The 19,700-nt window shown below is 45.7% G+C and overlaps 1 protein-coding gene and 1 pseudogene across 2 annotated transcripts in view; one reads left to right on the top strand and one right to left on the bottom strand.

The window, feature by feature from the left end:
• HOMER2 (homer scaffold protein 2) overlaps positions 1 to 19,700 on the bottom strand; it is a 77,251-nt gene that overhangs the window by 31,165 nt on the left and 26,386 nt on the right. For both annotated transcript variants that reach the window (XM_036231889.1, XM_036231888.1), the window contains exon 2: positions 6,702 to 6,858. In XM_036231889.1, the coding sequence (XP_036087782.1) occupies positions 6,702 to 6,858 (157 nt within the window). The remainder of the gene's footprint in view (positions 1 to 6,701; positions 6,859 to 19,700) is intronic.
• On the top strand, positions 13,759 to 16,056 carry LOC107505311 (annotated as a pseudogene).

Here is a 19,700-nt window from a genome sequence, read left to right as displayed (position 1 = left end):
GCAGAAATCCTTAGGAGCCCTAAGACTCTAAAAAAACACTCCGGGAAAATGCCTTGGAAATGAGGTCTTCTTGGATGTTTGCTAACAGACTAAGTCACTGGTTACTTCCTCATCAACTGGTTTTTCATTATCTGAGCAGGAACAGTAGCCATCTGAGTAAATATTCTAAGGAGTGAATCCGCCAGCAGTTTTACTTATTAAGGCTATATTTATTCTCAAGAGTAAACTCAGAACTTTTCTTCTGAGAAAACAGGGAAGAGGAAAAGATCTTTTGAACAGCACAGTCTTGCTGTCCTTGGTAGGAACTTGATTTTGCTAAAAGAACTTTTGGACATAGATTTTTGCCTTGGCTAACAAAGAGATCAGGACGGTTGGAGGTGTCACTAGTAACAGAAATGTCATTGTGATGTATATGTGCAAGAGTCTACCGACTTTGCTAATGAGGCATTAGCTCAAGAATAAACCTTAGTCTAGTATTTAGTCTAGTCTAGTAAAACTATTGGTAGAAGTTAATATTAATAGCAGCAACTAGTATTTATCGAGCACTTACTGAGTGCTTTGCTTGTATCGTCAGCTCACGTAAACTTCACAACAAGGCCAACAGGTATCACAGAAGGAGAAACGGAGCTGGGAAGTAGCAGAAGAGAGTTCATCATACATAAAATGAAAACTAAGCCTCCCTCGGTCCCTTAGGTCCCATCTCCTCACTCCCACTGCCAGGAAGTCTCTCCTACCCACACAGCTGCACTGGGCATGCACCAAAAGGTCTAGTCACTCCTGGGACAAAAAATTACCAGTCTTGTAGGAACTATTGCTAAGAATTTTGTAATGAGAGTGCCTCTGCCCTATCCCCCATTCCTTCCTGGGATGCCTGCTCTTTGTGGGGTGGATTGCTTTGACCCTGGTTCAGCACAGCTACCTCTGACTCTGTCACCAGCATCAAGGCACCCAGGCACGTAAGAAACACAACCGACAGAATCCCACAGCTGGAGGTTAGCAAAGAAGATAAAGGAAAGCCCGCCCCTTCACCCTCACCAGCTCTCCTACAATCCCCAGACTGTTTCTGCAGGCTCTGCAGTGCCCTGGCTGTCTCCTAGGAGCTTACCAAGGCTCTGAGACTTTTGGAGCTTCCTAGATCCAGATGGGAGGAAGAAGGGGAAGGAGAGAGAAGAAAAGGGGGAGGAAAGCCATCCTCTACTTCTCCACGACCCTTTACACTGCCGCCACTCACCAGAGGTGGCTCACAGGAAGAGTTTTCAAGGCCCTAACAGTAAGCCCATTGCTACAATTACTCAGACAACCAGCTGGCTGCTCTCCCAGGGGATCCAGTGCACTGACCTTCTCAACAGCAGTGAGACTGACAGCTGAAGCAATCACACTGTCCAAAATGGTCAACTGGAGCTTCTCTCTTCATTTCCCACCGGTGTGGGAGGTCCACCCGTGCTACACTTGGCTCAGCCCACCAGGACTAAGTCCTCCTGAGAAGCTGGGCTTTTCGAGACGCTTCTAAGGATACACTCCACCTGCGTATGGCCCTCTCACATCCCCCGAGTTATTTCTGGGGACAACTGTCCTTGCATATGGAAAACGCTTCTATTTCTCTTCGAGGCTCTAACTCATTTCTAACCTTCACCCTCCTGAGCATGAATAAAGGTGTGAAATAAAGCAGCCGCATGTGAAAAGGCCTTCTGTCTGCTCTGAGTCTGCGTGGTGAGTACCCCATGCAGGCGTGTGGGAAGCAGGGACATGTGGGGGTGGTGGTGAGGAGACGGGACCTGAGGGAAACTTAGCTCTGGACAGGTGAATGGACCCCTCTTTTGTGAAACTGGTGAGCATGAGGTCGCCTGGATTCCATGAACATAAGTTATAAACTCATTTTCACTGCTAATGTGGAAACTGCATTACCATTTCTATTATATACTCATGGAATCCAACATATGTCTGATGATACTGCGGGTAGTACGAAGATTCAGGGCAATGGGAGCTCACAGGCTGGCAAAACCACTTTGAAGAACAATACGGCTTGCTCTGCTAACGTTAAACATGCACAATCCCTGCCACCCGGCAATCTCCATCTTAAATGTAACCCGAGAGAAAGCTTTGCGTAGGGGAACCAGGAGAAATGGAAAATGTTCACAGCTCCAGTGTCTGCAAAAACCAATGCCAACCACCAGCAGAATGGACCAGCTGCAGTCCATTTGTACAATGAAAAACACCCCACAGGGAAAGTAACTAAGGGTACGGGCATCAATATGGATGAACCAAAAACACAACACACAGCAGAAAAATAAAAAGTCACAAAAGACGACATACAGTATGGGTCTCCAGTATCATTCTACTTATATAAAAGCCCAAACTTCACAAAACTAAACAATATATTATTTAGGGCAAGGGTCAACAAACTAGTACAGCTCTTTGGCCGAATCCACCTGCAGTCTGCTTTTCTAAATAAAGTTTTATTGGCACACAGCCACAGCCAATCGTTTGCATATTGGTCTATGGCTGTGTCCTCCCTGCAAGAGAAAAGCTGAATGGCTGCCACAGAGACTATATGGCTCATAAAGGGAAATTACCATCAGGCCCTTTAGAGGAAACGTTTCCCAACCTCTAGTTTAGGGACATAGATACAGGTGGCAAAACTATAAAGAAAAGTAAGGGGATGCTAAATGCAAATTTCAAGAGAGGAGTAACCTCTTGAGGGGAGGATGGGAGGAGCATTTAGATGTTGGGAGAGGCCCAGAAAGGGACCCTGAAGGTCTAGTAAAGGATGGACTTCCTCAGCTGGGTGGCAGGTACATGAGTGCCCGCTTTATTATCAGACATTAAACGGTACAAACAGTTAAACATAAAGTATACAAAACTAAAACAAAGTTGTCAGGGGGTGGATCTTCCTGGTGAGCCCTGGCTGGAGAAAAGGGGGCTGGTGACCTCATACTGGGCACCGGGAACTGTGTGGGAGACAGAGGAAGTGGCTGGAACTATGGGTTTTGGACTTAGGAAAGAGGGGGGCTCAGCAGTCTATGGGGTCCCAGGAGTGGAGGATGTCATACAGCAGGAGGGGACAGAGGGACAAGAGAAGAGGCTTTGGTAGAGACCGACTTGAGACAGTGACAAAGAGCAGGAAAAAGAGTGAAAGCCACCAGTAGGGACAGTCAGGAGGGGACACGGGAGGATGAGGGCCTGGGTGTCGGGGACACGCTGTGGGTGAGAACTGGTGCCTCCCTAGGGAGTGGGGAAGGTGAGGGTGAGGGAGAAAGTGAAGCTGGCGGGGCGCTTCATATAAAACTTTGAGGTTGGTGCCCCCAGCCCTTGCACCCCTTCCTCTGTCCTGCGTTGTCTCTGAAACTTCCGTGGAGGAAAAGACGACTCTCCAGTGGAAGACCTGGTTCCTGCACATCACGGGGAAATGCACAGAACGCACATAACAAGAGCTACTTGGAAGAAGCAACAGCCAAGCTCCTCCAGTCTCTGTCCTGCTCCAGACTTCGAGGAAGCTGCGTGTCACGCAGTGAAAGACAGGCCCCTGGATTCCCTTCCACAGAAAGTCTGTCCCAAGTCCAGGGAGATGAACGTTTTTCACAAGATGCTAAGTCACAGCGATTAAGAGACACGCAGCCAGCTTCCAGAGTGGTGTTGACGGGTGCTTTTTCCCTTTGCCTTTCACCATAGTCAAGGAAGGAAAGAAACCAGCATTCATTGAAAACCTACTGTGTGCTGAGAACCTTCCATATGCTGGCCCCTGAAGAGAAAGTGCCTCTGTTTTTGCAAAAGAAGAACAACAGAGATGTGTGGAGGAGGGGACCCTGACCATGTTCTTGAAAGCAATGTCATGTTCCTCGAAGGAAACACCAAACAAGCCAGGTTTCAGAGGCTTACGTCCTTCTACGGTCACACTCAGACAGTGCTGGCCACACAGTGGGTGCTGCTAAAAGACCATGGAATGAATGACCTCAATGGTCTCTTCCAGCATTGGTTTCCGTGACCCTGTAAATAACTGAGAACATCAGGGACACTGGGAGGAACTCCAGCTCCCAGCACATTTTGTCCATGGGCACAGGCAGTTTCTCCCAAGGGTGCTAACGATCACTTCGGTCTGTAAGGGCACAAGGAAACCAAAGCGCTGCAATGGCGCATGTAGCAGATGCTCCGGACACGGAGTCCTCTGCGATGGAGCTGGCAGTTCCGCCCCAAACTCGCCATAAATCACATAGCTGGTGTGTGGCTGTTGGTGCTGGGATGGCTCACACCGAAGCCCGGGAAGCTGAGCTTGCGAGATGCCCTCATATAGCTCCTGCCTGTCCACGTGCAAGGCCGACCCTGGTGGCATTCTGAGGTTCTGATCCTGGTTCCCTCTCGGCGGTGACCCCACCTTTGCCCACTGTCATTCTATAGACATGGCACACCTGCCGCAGGCCTGGAGAGCAAGTGGCCTGGCCTGACCTCATCACCCACTCACTGGCCCACCTGCTCCTATGGCGTTGCCCACTCTGGCTCGATGCTGAGACTCCAAAGGCAAGCCAGGACTGGTCTCCAGTCCTCGAGGAGTGCGGTCTTGGGGGGACCCCATGCACAGAAAGGGATTCACACAACCCTTTACAGGCCAGGCAACGCCAGGTGACACACTGTAGTGTTCTTGCCCACCAATGGCTTTAGCAGCAGCTGGGACTGACATGTGAAGTATTTTCTCTGAAAAGGGGAAACGTCTCAATGTTTTAGGAAGGATGAGGAATGGGGACAAGCACAGATTCGTCCTATGACGAGCAGGCACAGACTGCTCTCAGGGGAAGGAGAGGCCTTCCACACGTCCTCCCCCAAGGAAACATGCCAAATAGTTGGACGGGGCAGAGGAGCTTGCCGTGCCCTGTGTGGAATGACAGATGCCCACGCTGCTGGCTGCACCTCCTCCCGTCACAGAGCCTGTGCTTTGCAGGCTGCCCACATTTTGACTCAGTAGCTGAGGCTGCGGTGCCTTTGCTCATGACAACCTCTAAGTTCCTTCCACACCAGCAGTTTGTTACCAGAGCACGTCTCCTTCACAACAACCCGTGTCTTACCATCCAGCCTGCTTAGATAGAAAACCAGTTCTTGTATCTCTTTATCATGTTGGCCAGACCAGCCATTCAACCTGAACACCCTGCCTGCGTGACATGGCATCAGGGCGTGCTCCTCCACCAGCCAGGGAAGCCCGCTCCAACCCAAAGGGCTGGGAGCTGGCGTCCGATGAACTGGGCGCAAGCACCAGCTGCCAGACCAGGTCACTGCCTCTCCTTGACTTTAGCTGTAAAATGAGGACTCTGGGTTCCCGCACTGAGTAGGAGGAAGGGCTGTGGCAACTGGAAGGAAGAAACAGAGGCTCACGGGGCCAAGCCACCTCTGTCTGCAGGCTCCACGACACCGTGAGAACAAAGGACGTGCTTAGAGAACACAGGCCAAGGAGAGAATCTGGCCTCAGAACAGGGCACCTCGTCCAGTGATCAGGAGGCACCAGCAGGCTCTCACAGAAGGCTTCCAAGCCTTCTGCCCCATGGCTTGGCCTTGTGGAGGGGGATTCTATTACCCAGGTCCCAGCTCCCCTGCTTCCAACTGCCCGGAGCGCTGCCCTAGGGCAGGGGGCAGGGCAGACTGCAGCGGGGTGAGAAGGCCAGTCAGAATGCTAGTCTCAGCACAACTGTGCCAGGACAAGAGTTATGGAGTTATGGCCTTGAAACAAAACGTTAGGCATGAATGTAAGATACCAAATATAGATTCCATTGACCAACTGAAAAAGAACTAACTCCATGCCATCTCTCTCTCTATTTCTTTTTAGCCCAGGTGACTGGAAAATGAAAATAAAGAGGTAGTTTTGAGGAGAAATAGAGAATTCAGCTTCAAATACTTTGAATTTCACCAGAGAGCAGATAATCCATGTAAATATATCCAGCGGGATAAACACAGTTTAAAAACAGAAACAAATAATAAAGTATCAAGTCAACTTTTTTTTTCTTTTGCAAACCTGGTGATACTTCTATCAATACCTCTTTTTTTATTCCGCTCTCATAATAGCGTGGCAAAAAATATCAAGGAAGGCAGTAGTATAGCGAAAATACTTGGGAAAAATTATTTGAAGAAATACTCTAAAACCATTCACTAAAATTCAATTCCCATGCCTAATAACACCAAAACTGAACTAACTATAATACCCACTGCTGGTATTTTCAGACATATGGGAAGAAAGACCTCTTTGGAAAGCAATTCAGCAATATTCATTAAGAGCCCTAAAATGGTAATGTCTTGACCTAGCATACTACTTCCAGGAATCTAACCTAAGGAAATATCCAAGAGAAAGCAATAGGTGTGTGATGATCAAATGAGGGTAGCTGTTGCTTGAAGATGCTCATTATATATAATATTAAAAAACCCTAATGGGAAAGATGAGAACATTATAGGGCCTTGGTGGGATTATTACACAGGCATTGAAATGATAGCTTTTATAAAAACAATGTGGTAACAGGGAATTTTTTTTTTTGTTCCATTTGCCATAATTTTAAATTAAAAAAAAAAAAAGCAGGATCTGTGAGTTCACGGACATTATAATAACGACATCCGTGTTAAGGCAGCAGGATGTGGGGTGCGTTCTTTCCCTCCATTCTTCAAATGTATTCAATTGCTTTAGATGCAAAATTAATGGCTGGGAATGTCAAAATCAGCAGGTGGAGTGGTACCTTGGCTCCATCCACACTGATGATCCGATAGCTGTTCCTGGTGACATCGTAGAAGTAGGAAACCGTGACCGCCTGTTTGCTCGCAGGCACCCAGTTCTTCTTGGTGCTGGGGTCGATCTGGAAGACGTGCGCCCGGGTGGTGAAGACGGGCTGTTCCCTGCGAGACAGGAGACGGCTGTGTGAGTCGGTGGAATGTGACTTTATGTATAATTTACGGTTTCTAAGCCACCCACTGCCCCCAAAGATGTTAATGGCTTAAAGTGGAAGATACGTTTGCATGAGGACAATTAAAATAAGAAAAGCGAAGAGGTGAGAAAAAGAGAAGCCAGGGGGTTAGTTACTGAAACCTAACACCCTGAGGCTGTGGAGCAACTGGCCTAATAAGCAATTTGCTCAAAACAACCCCTTCTCTGAGTTTTTGCATCCTGTTAAGTGTCCTCTTCTTTTTCTGACATCCCGTTGGCATTTTTAGAGTTTTGCAACAAATTCATTTTGGGAGATTCTGCAATAATTTTAGGATTTTGCAAACCATTTACAACTTCCCGTTATATTTCTATTATTTCTCAAATTCACAGCATTTTATGAATGATGCATTCATTCAAAATTGACCAAGCTTTAAAGTTTTATGTTTCCAATGTATAAACGTGTTGAGTTTTATGTAAAATTCATCAAAGCTATCTCTTTTGCTATTCTTGCATCTGTATTGTTGCTATTTCACTCCACACGCTTAAAAATTCTTAATGTGATTATTAATCAAGTTAGCACATTATCTATGTTTCTGTTGAGTGGAGAATTAGATTTTGACAATTAGCATTAAGAGATAAAGTAGATGAATAAAAATGGTAATGGATTTCACTGCATTTCATATTTTAAGGTATCTATTGCACAAAGTAACACAAAATGAAACAGGCTCATTTCAAAATACTTATATTGGGGGAAAGGGTCTTCGGGCAAACTGGCTCAAAATCTTTTTAAGTGTTCAAAATAAGATAAAATGGGAGGGGGGATGGGAAGCTACCGCAATGTAAAAATCACCCCATCATTCATAAAAATTCTACAGATTTAACAAGCACTTATTAAAGATAAAAATTAAATCAAAAGGTAACCAAGATGAACTAATTTTTTAAAATCCTTACAATGTCAAAAGTAATGACATGAAAGACTAGGACACTCAAGTGGAGACGAAAAAAAAAAATCAAAAGGGAAACGTGAATTCTAAGTGTTCTGGTCCCTAAATGGAGTGGTTTTAGACAAAGCAGTCATTGAATTCATCCTGACTACAGAAGGCTCATTCCTGGGAAGGAAGCTCTTTCTAAGGAGAGAAATTTCTTCCCGGAAAAGCACTATACTATTTGAGCCCCACACAAGGGATTCTCAGCAACACCATGAATACCAGTATCACCCATCAACTTAGGTTGCAGAAGCCTTTTTCATGACTATTTATCCAAATGAATAAACCAAGAAAATGCTATTCACGCCACCTCAATGCAGCTATTTCGAGAGGCTGGCTTTCCAGAAGGATGCACAGAGACCAGCATTCCAGGCCCCTAGATCTTTCCTTCTAGATCTGGGGAGCAGGACAAGTGCTGCTGGAGGTGTTAATTACTAGGATGTTTCTCTTCCTTTAATAGTGACCGAGTTCACCGCCTACTCAATCCTAAACTGACACCTTCCAGCAGTAGGGTGACAGCTCAAGAAACAAAAGGAATATTGTCCCCGTAATTTCCTGCATCTGTTGTCAGGAGAGCAGCCTGTGGAGAGCGGGCGTGCACACGAATACAAAGCCCCCCTAAGCAAGCCCACATGGGCAATCTCACATCTGGATCCCCAGCTGTGCTGCCAGCCCAGGCACTGTATTTTGCTAATCACCGCAGCACAGCACCGCAGAGGAAAACACTTGCTCACACCGTGGTCTCCGCATGTGTGAGAGGAGGAAGTGACAGAAAGGGCAGTAACACCAAAGAGGTTTTTAAGAATTGAATCACGCTAACATCTCTGCCTCCCTTGGTCAGGGCAGCATCCTTCCTGGGGAGGGGCTCACTTTCAGACCTTCCCTTGTGTCCTCCATACCAAGGAAGATGGACAGGGTCTGCAGGAGCATCCTGAGACCTCTGGTAGCGATTAGCTGGCACTTCAACTAAAAATGCAAGTCCTCGGGCCCAGACTAGCAGCCAGGACCCTGGCTCTCCAGGAGAGGTGCCTGGGTAGCTCTGTTATTCACAAGAGCTCTGGGTGATTTTTATCCTCAGGGAAGCTGGGGTGATGCCCACGTGAGACATTATCAAATGATCTAGGAAAAAATGGAAGAAGTGATCGCTAAAGCCATCATCAGTCCTCCAGAATGGCACAGCTGATTGTGAATGACACAGAATGACTCCCAAACATCCTCCCACATCCTGCAAGGGCCAACAGTGGGACAAATAACAGGATCTTTGAGTGCAAAAGATGTGGGCATGGGCCACAGGAGGCAGAGGTGCTCTGGTTAGGAAAGGGGACAGCTGTGGTGGCTAAGCAGGGAGTTTCTTTAAGTACTCTATGTCCCTGCACTCAACAGGAGTGAGAAAGTGAGGAAAGGAAAGCAGAGAGAGACAGAAGAGGAAGGACAGGGAGATAAGAGAAAGTGGCAGAGCCTTCTCATCCGGGACAAGCCAAGGCAGCGAGTTGCCTGCTTGCCACGATCAGGTCAAGTCGTGCATGCAGATGACAAGGGCCTGGCTCCGAATCTGCCCACTTAGGTCTAAGGATGGACCAAAGCCACTGTGGTTGCCTTTGGGACCCCAACCAGAAATGAGATTTTTTGGGAACACAATGGACTCAGCTGGCCACACCTTCGGGGGCTGCGGCCCTGGTCACCCGCAGTGAGGCCTCTGCAGTGGCTGCTCCAGCCTGGGCAGAGGCACCAAGACCTGGGTGAGGAGCTGCAGGGACTCCCGCCAGCCACGCTGAGAGGAAGGGTGCCATGGGAGGAGCCTCCGCCCTCCTGAGGCCAAAGACAAGTGTCCTGAGGCCCTGGGCGGCCAGGGAGGACCTGCACAGCCAGTCTGGCAGCAGCTCTGTGCCCAGGAAGCTACCCATATGACTGACATTTGCGCATGAATGACCAAGTCTGAGGCTACTGAAGTGTTCCATGTTATTCTTTTAAAATTCAAAAACCTAATAGTATTTAAAGAAAATGCCCCAAATAGACAATGACGAAAAGAAAGCCCGTAGCTAATTTACTGGTTACTGATCATTCTGCCAGGCTGTCCATGTACTCTTTTAGGATTACAACACTCTTATGGGGAGGTGCCACGCAGGTGGGGAAATGGGTGCAGAGAGGCCAAGGGCCTGCCCTGGGCTACATGGTAAGTGGCAGGCTGCAGATCTGAGCTTTGAAGGCAGTGCTAAGTGACAAAGACATCCTTCCTCTTAACCATTATGCTATATTCTCTCCCTAAAACGACAGTGTCTGTACTTGGCAGCTTCTGATGTGTCTCCCAATGATTCTACCTCCTGGTGCTCATGCCCTGTGCAACGCCCTCCCTCTGAGCAGGAGTGGGACCTGTGACTTGCTTTTAATCAACAGAGTATGGCAAAGGTTGTCATTTGTGAGAGCAAGTTACTTCTGTCTGGCTAGTAAAGTCCCCTGACTGTCTCTCTTGCTGGCTTTGTTGAAACAAGTTCCCATGGTGGGGAAGCCTATATGGCAGGAACAAGAGTGTGGCCTCCAGCCAACAGTCAGAGAGGAACTGAGGCCCTTGGTCCAACTCCCCTCAAGGAACTGGAATTCTGCCAGTAACAGCTTGGAAAGCTGTGGATCTTCCCACAGCTGAGCCTTCAGGGGAGACCCCAGCCCTGGCTAGCCCCTTGGTGATATCTTATAAGAGACCTTGAAGCCAAGGACCCAGTGAGACTCCTGAGCCAGGGAAAGGTGTTTCGTTTTCAGCTGCTAAACTTTGGCAGTTTATTAACCAGAAATAGATAATTGAAGTGCTGACCTTCATAGAAATTCACTACACCAAGCACATTGTGTATATTCTCACTTAAGCCTCCAAGCAGGACTGTGAGCGGGTGGCAACGCCCACACAGAAAACTGAGGGTCACAGCAATTTCAGGCCACCTGGACAACAAGCCCCTACATCTTTATGGGTGAAATTGGAACACTCTACAAACCTCACTGCAGAATTCAGAAAAGCGTACCCCAACTCAGAGAGCATCCGGCCTCACCTGAGAAAGTAAAAGAGCTGGAACTAGGACACAGAAGTCAGTTCTCGAAAGCGTGCAAATCAGTATAAATAGAAAAATCCAAGAGAAGCAGAACTTTCAAACCCAGTGGGTCGCCTTTCCTTCCCAGCAGGGAAAAACTAAAGGGAGTGTGTGTCAGAGGCCAGAAACCACCTCCGTACCCAATTTATGCCCCTCTTTTTGGTGTTCGAGGCTCAGGGAGTCTATTTCAAATCATTCCCATTCCCTCTTTGGTGCTTTAAATAGAAAGCAGATGTTTCCGGATGGCAAACGTTTCTTTAAGCAGACAATATAACCTACTGTTCCCATAGTCTTTTTAGAACTGAATAAACACCAATTGCTGCTCACTGAACACATTTTGGAACCTGACAGTAATTGTCCCCAAGAATAATTAGACACTCTGCACAGCACATGTATGTTTGGAACATGGAAACAATTCGGCAGACAGACCACTCCAGCTTAGAACAATTTCTGGCTCTGTATGAGATGATTCTGTAAAGAACTGACATGACTACTTTTGGAATTAAAAAAAAAAAAAAAAAGGAAACTGATGCTTTAATTTATCAAAATCTCTCATTTGCAATGCTCAGCTCCAGGCTTTTGATGATATGAACCTGTTAAACCTCACAATTCTTATTATTTCTGCTTCAACTTGGTTGGAATGAAAACTCTCCAGGCATTATTTTACAGCCATTTAACAGTGTTTCAAAGACTCAGAGGAGGCCCTGATTAGTTCGTCTGCTTCGAGTCTTGACTACTTCTAACCACAGCACCGAGAAAGGTCTTCCCCTCAATGGCGAAGGCACTCCCGCCCAGCTGCCTCTGTGCCCCCAAGGCCAGCTCGAGGTACATCAGAATGACTCACAGGCCACCTGGCCCTGCCCCTCACCAGACTGCTGCTCTCCTGCTAGCACTCCCCGATCACCTGCATTTGTACATGCCCTGCACATGCCCTGTGCTAGGCCCAGACATCCTCCCCCTTGGTCTGTCAAGAGAGTTCCTAGTAGTCCTTCAGGCCCCGCCATGACATCTTGGGACGCCTCATTTGTGCTCTCAGGACACAAGCCCTGGGCTGAGCACCTGGCACAAGGCACCAGAAGCGTGTGCTCACCTGGCTCCTAACCCTCACTCGAGATGGTCAACAGGACTCTAAGCTGGCAGAGGCAAGCCCCCAAAGCCTGGGACAGAGAACTGGAGAAAACAGGAGATATGGACCAAAGGTTCTTCCAACACATTCTTCCATGCAAAGATTCTCACTCGTCAGCATATTGTGGTTCTACATTCATACAAAATCCCCACAATAAAGTTACCGTTGTTTGTAGCTAACAGCACACATCTAGAACATCCAAGAAAATCAACTGAAAAAAGTGGATATGAATAATAAAATTCAGTAAGGTGGTCAGGTATAAAATTACTAATAAAAAATAAAATTTATAACCTTCCTATACATGCAACCACATAGACAATATAATAGATTTTTAAAGATTCCATTTACAGTAGTAACTAAAAAGATATGAATTCTAGTTTTCTATTTAAGAAGTTTGCAAAATCTGTATTAAAAAATAAATATAACCTTTAAGGCACACAAAAGAAAACTTTAAAAACTTTAATAAGACATATGCTGTTTTTAATGAGAAAAGTCAATATAAAAATGTCAATTATCCCTAAATTAACACATACAATTAATACAATACAAGTATCAACAGGAATTTTTTTGGAATTAAACAGAGTTATTTATGGGGAAAACTTACTACATTAAGATAGGCAAGAAAATTCTGAAAATGAAAAGCAATATGGGATTTAGCCATATCAGGTACTGAAATACATTATTATAAAGTTACGGCAAATGAAACAAGGAGGCAAATAAATAGATTAACATTAAGGAACAGAGCATAGAAATAGAAGTTGAGAGAATTAAGTGTATGATACGGACAGCACTCCTCATCAGTGGGGAAACAGAAATCATTCCGCAAACCCTGTTACAACCACGGATTAGTCACTCCCTGGGGAAAATCTGTACCTGTTGGACCTGAGCCAGAAGTCCAGCTCTTTGCCACATCTGAAGGCCTCTAAATGGGATGCAGGAGACCCTTTGTATTAAAGCTAGTTCCACCTGCCCCCAAACTGCCCAGATGATGAAACCTGATAAATGAGAGGTCTCGTGTAAGTCGCATTTGTCACAAATCCACGGACTAAGGATTCCTTTTTTGGGTCACATCTACATCAGGGAATGGAATGAGGCAAATGTCCCTGATGAGTGCTGACAGGCTTTCTTAATGACACTACTTACATGCCAGAGGGCTACACAGAATTCAGGAGCTTGCAGCACCCATTCTCTTGCAAGCCCCGCATGAAGTTCCGGGGCTGGCTCACAGGCTGAGGGCTGCCCTAGAAGGGCCATCAGACCCATTCTCATGTGCTATGGTAAAGCACATAGACTCCCCAGAGAGGCTGGGGAGTCCAGAGCAGTGGGTGAGGATCCTGACAATCCAAGAAGCTCTTTCAGAAAAGCAAAGCCAGGAAGGAAGGGAAATATCTATATGGGATGGGGTGGGGCAGGGGGGCTTCTCTGAGGATGCAAGATAGGTAAACGGATTACAGGAGGATGAGATGGACGACAGGATCAAGGGAGAAAACAAAACTCACCAGTAATACTGAAATGTCATCTCATGTTCAAATGGCACTCCTGTACCCCTACACAGAAACTCCTCTCCCTCTTCCACACACACACACTCTGCCCCCTCAACTCCCGCCCAGAGCCCAGCAAATGTGCAGGGCTTGGCAGGAGAGGCAGAAATGGCTGTCCAGGTGTGAGAGCTGCTACAGGAGGTGGATGGCAAGAGGTGAGGCCCGAGGACAGCCATGGACACTTGATGCCATAGAAGGAAATCGGTCTTTAACCTGGGGCCGCCACCTCCCAACTGGGTGCTACAGAAAATTTATGTCAAAGCTGTTTTCTCTTCTGTGTACATTCGAAGATGTGTGTGTGTGTGTGTGTGTGTGTGTATACACATACATACATACATACATATATATATATGTAGGAAAGATGTTACATGCACTTGGATAGCTGTTCTCATAATTATGTGATAGCATACCTAAGAAACTGTGTTCTCTACCCAAGCCTGCCAGGAAATCATGAGCAAGCTTAGTGAAGCACCAACGTCTGCCATTTGAGCTGCACACAGGCATGTGGCCGGCCCCTACAAACTAGCCATGGCATCGATGGGCATCTTCCAGTCACGATGTCCCATCTATGGAAGATATCTTACTTTAGGATTTCAACATATATTCATGATTTTATTATACATACGGCATATCAAACATGAATACCATTAAAACTTATTCTATCTGAAGCTATGGTGAAAAAGCAAGTTTTAAACAGAAAAAGCAATTTTATGATTTGTGTACTGTGAACCCCACGAGCCAAGAAGCAGAGGACATCCAAGTGATGATTTCTAAAAAGCCAGGTGGCGAGCTGCCCGAGTAATAACAATTAATGATTTCTGGAACAGCTTAATTCCAGAGAGCACAGAATATTGCCAAAGAAGCAGTTTCTGTTCTTCCTTTTGCTATGACGCATCTGTGTGCAGAGATTTTCATATTACGCAGTAATGAAATAAAAATATAAAAGACTTTATGCTCTCCCTGATGTGAGGATATGATGAAGCAACATTATAACTAATATTAAAGAGATATGATTCCCTTAAAGAACTGGGGCAATATCATTATCGATTTTAAATGCTGAGGGCTTTTGCGCTCATCCATAGTGAAAATAAAACTAGCTTTCTGGCTATGTATGTACTGTGTTCCTAATAAAGTAAAAATAATTTTCTCTGGTGTTTGTGTTACAGTTAAAAAGCATCAAATATAAATGTGAACAGTCTTGCAGCAGTTAATTCATCTGTGAGACTACATCTTGTTGTCTGCTTAACTAAGAATATATCTTATGATCTCTTGATCTCCCACTAATTATCTCAAAATGGGTATACTGTTTCATGGTAAAAATAAATTTAGGAAATGCTAGTTTTTGAGCAAATGAGCAGCACAATCAGAACTACATCTCAGAGGGACAATGAGGTAGATACTCAGATAGAGGATGAACTGAAGGGGTAAGAGACTGGAATTAAGAAATCACTAAACGAACATCCAGGCACAGAGAGATGAGGGCCTTGCCAAGAGCAGAGGGGAGAGAAAGAAGGTAATGAGACTGTGAGATTTCAAAAGTGCTATCAGGATGACTTGTTAAAGGATTGAACATGGCATAAACGCCTAAATAAGAAATACAAATGCTCTACATCAAAATAAAAAACTTCTGTGTTGCAACTGATACCCTCAGGAAATTAAAAAAAAATAACCCACAGAATTGGAGAAAATATTTGCAAATCATATATCTGACAAGGAGGTTGTATCCAGAACATTTAAAGAGCTTTTAGAATTCAGTAACGAAAGAACAAATAACCCAATAAAAAAAATGGACAAATCATCTGAACAGACCATCTCCAATGAAGACATACAAATGGCTAGTAGGCACATGAAAAGATGCTTTACATCTTTAACCATAGGCGGAATGCTAACCAAAACCACAGTGCAATACCACTTTGTACCCACTAGGAAGGCCATAATCAGAAAAGACAGACAATAGCAAGCGTTTGCAGGTGTGTGTGTGTGTGTGTGTGTGTGTGTGTGTGTGTGTGTGTGTGTGTGTGTCTCTGCATCTGCAGTGGTAGCTATACCACCCAAGAACAACTAGAAGAAAGCTGGAAAGTCAGCCAAGAAAGACAAAGACCCAGTGAACAAATCTGGAGTCAAAGCCAAAAAGAAGAAGTGGTCCAAAGGCAGAGTTCGGGACAAGCTCAGTAACCTAGTCATGTTTGACAGAGCAACGTATGACGGACTCTGTAAGGAAGTCCTCAACTATAAGCTTATGACCCAGCTGTTGTCCAGAGAGCTGAAGGTCCTGGGTTCCTTGGCCAGGGTGAGGCCCCTTCAGGAGCTCCTCGGTAAAGGACTTACTAAATCAGTTTAGAAGCACAGAGCTCAAGTAATCCACAACAGAAACACTAAGGGTGGACCGGGTGCCCCGGATGCTGGTGAAGATCCCACCAACTGTACAGTTTGGGAAAAATAAAACTTTATTAAAAAAAAAAAAAAAAGGCATTGATGGGGACAAAGATGAACTGGAACCTCACACACTGCTGGTGGGAATGTAGTGGAATCGGCCTGGAGGTGCCTCAAACAGTTAAGCGTAGAGCCACCATCTGACCCAACACTTCCACTCCTAGGCATTTACCCAAGGGCCCGAAAGCACGTCCACACAAAATCCTGTATGTGGAAGTTCACACCAACATTGTTCCTAATCGCCAAAAAGTGAAAACACCACAAATGCCCATCCCCTGACAAATGTTTAAATGTGGCCTGTCTGTACAAGGGACTGTTGTTATTCAGCCATCTAAAAGACTTAAGTATTGACACAGGCCACAACTCAGACAAACCTTGAAAATATTACGCTCAGTGAAAAAAGCTGCCACGTATTACATTACATTTCTATGAAATGTCCAGAATAGGCAAATCCATGGAGACAGAGTATAGATTAGTGGTTGCCAGGGGCTGGGGGGAGGGGACAATAGGAATGACTGTTAATGAGTACAGGAGGTGATGAAAATGCTCTGAAATTGAATAGTGGTGATGGGTGTACAATTCTGTGAATTAACTAAAAACCACTGAATTGCACACTTGAAAAGCGTAAATTTTATGGTATCTGAATTAGAACTCAATAAAAGTAATTTTAAAAATATACGTTGTTTATATGAAATTTGAATTTAGCTAGAAGTCCTGTTTTGTTTTGTTTTTTCAAAATCTGCCACCTAATTCTGCAAGTAAAGTTTTGTTATGATAAGCACATAAAATATCTATTAGCCTGAGATACCAACTGGTAGTGTGAATGAAAACATCACAGTGCTCTTTTGAGGTATGTCGGCAACTTTGGTTCTGTGTTTTACACCTTGCAAGCTACCAGCCTCTTCACACCATGCACCTCTGTTTTTAAACAAGAGTGATTCCTAGGAAAGCAAAAGTAGATTTTCCCCCTAAACACCAAGTTCAGAGTGGCAGCCGTATCCCAAACGTGGGCTGGCTTCTAGAACTGGCACGAGAGTCCCTCTTGCTGCCACCCTGGAACCCGAAAGGGAAAAATCTGTCACAAAACCAATTTGCCATAATTAGTACTAATTTACCAGTAAAGGAGAAAATAATTCCCAGACCTCTAAGTTTTCTAAACTTTGAAAAAAATTATTTCTAATTATGAAAGCCCAGTTACTCTTTTTGAAGTATTTTTGCTTGTTTAATTTGCTGACCGTAACAGGGAGAGAGAGCTCTGGGGCAAGTAAGCTGTTTAAGGTGGAAAAGGTTGTCTTCCTGATAGTGGCAGTCCATGCCTATAACTAACATTCACACCTGTAATTAATAGTCCTTTAACAGGTTGCTATTAATAACAAAGAAGTATTTTGCACACACTGTAACATTATATCTAAACAGTCCCTTGAGGTGGTTATATTAATGTCCCCGCTTTGGAGAGTGAAGTGACTTGGCCAAGGTCACACAGTGGTCAGAGCGTGCTAGGGGGCATCCTCTATTTCAGTTCCCCCTTTATTCCTAAATAAGAGATACGGTGTGATTTGGGGGGCAGCCCACCTCTTCTTTAGCTTGGTCCCTGACAGGTAGAAAGAGTCCTGACAGAAACTAGAATTAAAATGAAATCAATCCCGTTATGTTCCTGAGACAGTGAGGGCTGTTAAATCTTTTCAGCGTGTATTTCAGACATCCATCATATTGTTTTCCTTTCTCAGAAAAGGTAGAGTGAGGTGATAGCTTTTAATACGATGTGTAGCCAAATGGCTTTTTGGAAAGATCAGCTAGACTGAGTGGTCCCGGGGACTCCTGAGCCCCAGGACTCTTTCCTGCCTCTCCCGCTTGTTCCTGCCACTGTTCTGGGAGCCTCTTGGTTCGATTGTCCATCTCCTCCTTTCTTTCCCTATGGACTCCCCCGAAATGGTTCCACCTACCTGTGATTTCTGTTCAAATGCCATGGGCTCCCCAGTCTAGTCTTCTAACCTTGCAGAGTCACCCTAGAGAGGGACCTGTTTGCCTTCCAACATCTCCCTGGGTGGTCCAGAGGAGAGGAACACTCAGACTTCCTCTCCACTCCCAGGCAGAAAAGTTAGCATCACTGAGTCTTCTTGTTCCACATTTGACCCCTTTTTTTTTTTTTTCCAAAAAAAGCAGCTTTACTGAGCTCTAACTCACATACTGTACAACTCACTTATATAAAATATACGATTCACTGATTTTTTCACTGCATCCACAGCCTGAGTAACCACCACCACAATCTAATTTTAGAACATTTTTATCCCCCTGTCAAAGAAACCCAGAACCCATTAGCAGTGTCTCCTCATTCTTGTCCCTGCCTCCCACTTCTAGGCAACCACTCATCTACTTTCTGTCTACGGATTTGCCTATTCTGAACATTTCCTATAAATGGACTCATACGACATGTGGTTTTCGTGTCCAGCTTTTGTTATTGAGCATGTTTTCCATGTTGGAACAACATTGGTGTGAACTTCCACGTACAGTTCTTTATGTGGACGTGCTTTCGGGCCCTTGGGTAAATGCCTAGGAGTGGAAGTGTTGGGTCAGATGGTGGCTCTGGGCTTAACTGTTTGAGGCACCTCCAGGCTGATTCCACTGCATTCCCACCGGCAGTGTATATGAGGTTCTGGTTTGTCTATATTCTCGCCAAAGCTTGTTATTGTCTGTCTTTCTGACTACAGCCCTGCTAGCAGGTGTGAAGTGGAGGTTAACAGATACTTAGCACATTGCTAGAGGAACAATCACGTACTTCACAGAAGGCCACCTACCCCAAGCAGACAGGATGTGCGCCCGCTCTGGGCCTCGCTGCCTTTCTTGGTTGGCTGCTGCCCAAGGAAAGCACCCATATCACTCTAGTCTGCCTATTTCAGGGTCTCTTCTTAAGATAACTTTTAAAAGTGCTTTTAGAAATACTGAAAACACATACAACTGGGGTTTAGAGAGAGGCAAGAAAAGAGTTTGGTAAATAGTGAAACAAATGGTTTTTAGGTGAGGCAAACTCTGGGAGATACAAAGAAACCTGCAGACCATGGATGACCATGTCACAGAGGCTTGTGCTCCAAGGAGAGGAGAGCTCCAGACCCTTCTAAAACTTCTCTTGTGCAGCTAGAAACCCCTTGGCTGCCTCCTGGTCAGTGGTGCCAGCCGGCTGGGCCTGAGAGTCTGACCAGGTGCCTGCGGCCCCGAGTGCACAGCCTTCCCACCCACTCATCTTGGCCACAGTCCTTGCTGCTATCATTTCAGCCCAATGGCAGCTCTCTCTAAGGTCGCCCCCCCTGGAGCCACAGAAGCCACGCTCGGAGGGGTAAACTACCAGCAGACAGACAGTGGATGACGCAGCCAGGCTTTGCACGCCTTAGGGAATGGTTCTCACCCCACCGCCTCTGCCTGGACCCCTTTCTCTCTCTCCCTGGTTTCGGCTCCGTGCAGGGCAGAGTCCCTCAGCCTGGTACCCTGGGGAGTCTCAGGTGCCATCTCTTCTGGTCGTTTATTCAAAAAGTATGCTGGGACTGTGGGAGCAGTTTGGCAGCTCCTCAAAAAAAAGTTAAACATAGACTTACCATATGATGCAGCAACTCCACTTCCAGGTATGGACCCAAAAGAAATGAAACTGGGACTCGAATACTA

The sequence above is a fragment of the Rousettus aegyptiacus genome, unplaced genomic scaffold, assembly GCF_014176215.1.
Source record: "Rousettus aegyptiacus isolate mRouAeg1 unplaced genomic scaffold, mRouAeg1.p scaffold_m13_p_14, whole genome shotgun sequence".
Taxonomy (NCBI): domain Eukaryota; kingdom Metazoa; phylum Chordata; class Mammalia; order Chiroptera; family Pteropodidae; genus Rousettus; species Rousettus aegyptiacus.
The sequence above is the reverse complement of the archived record's forward strand: the minus strand, read 5'-3'. Positions and strand labels throughout refer to the sequence as shown.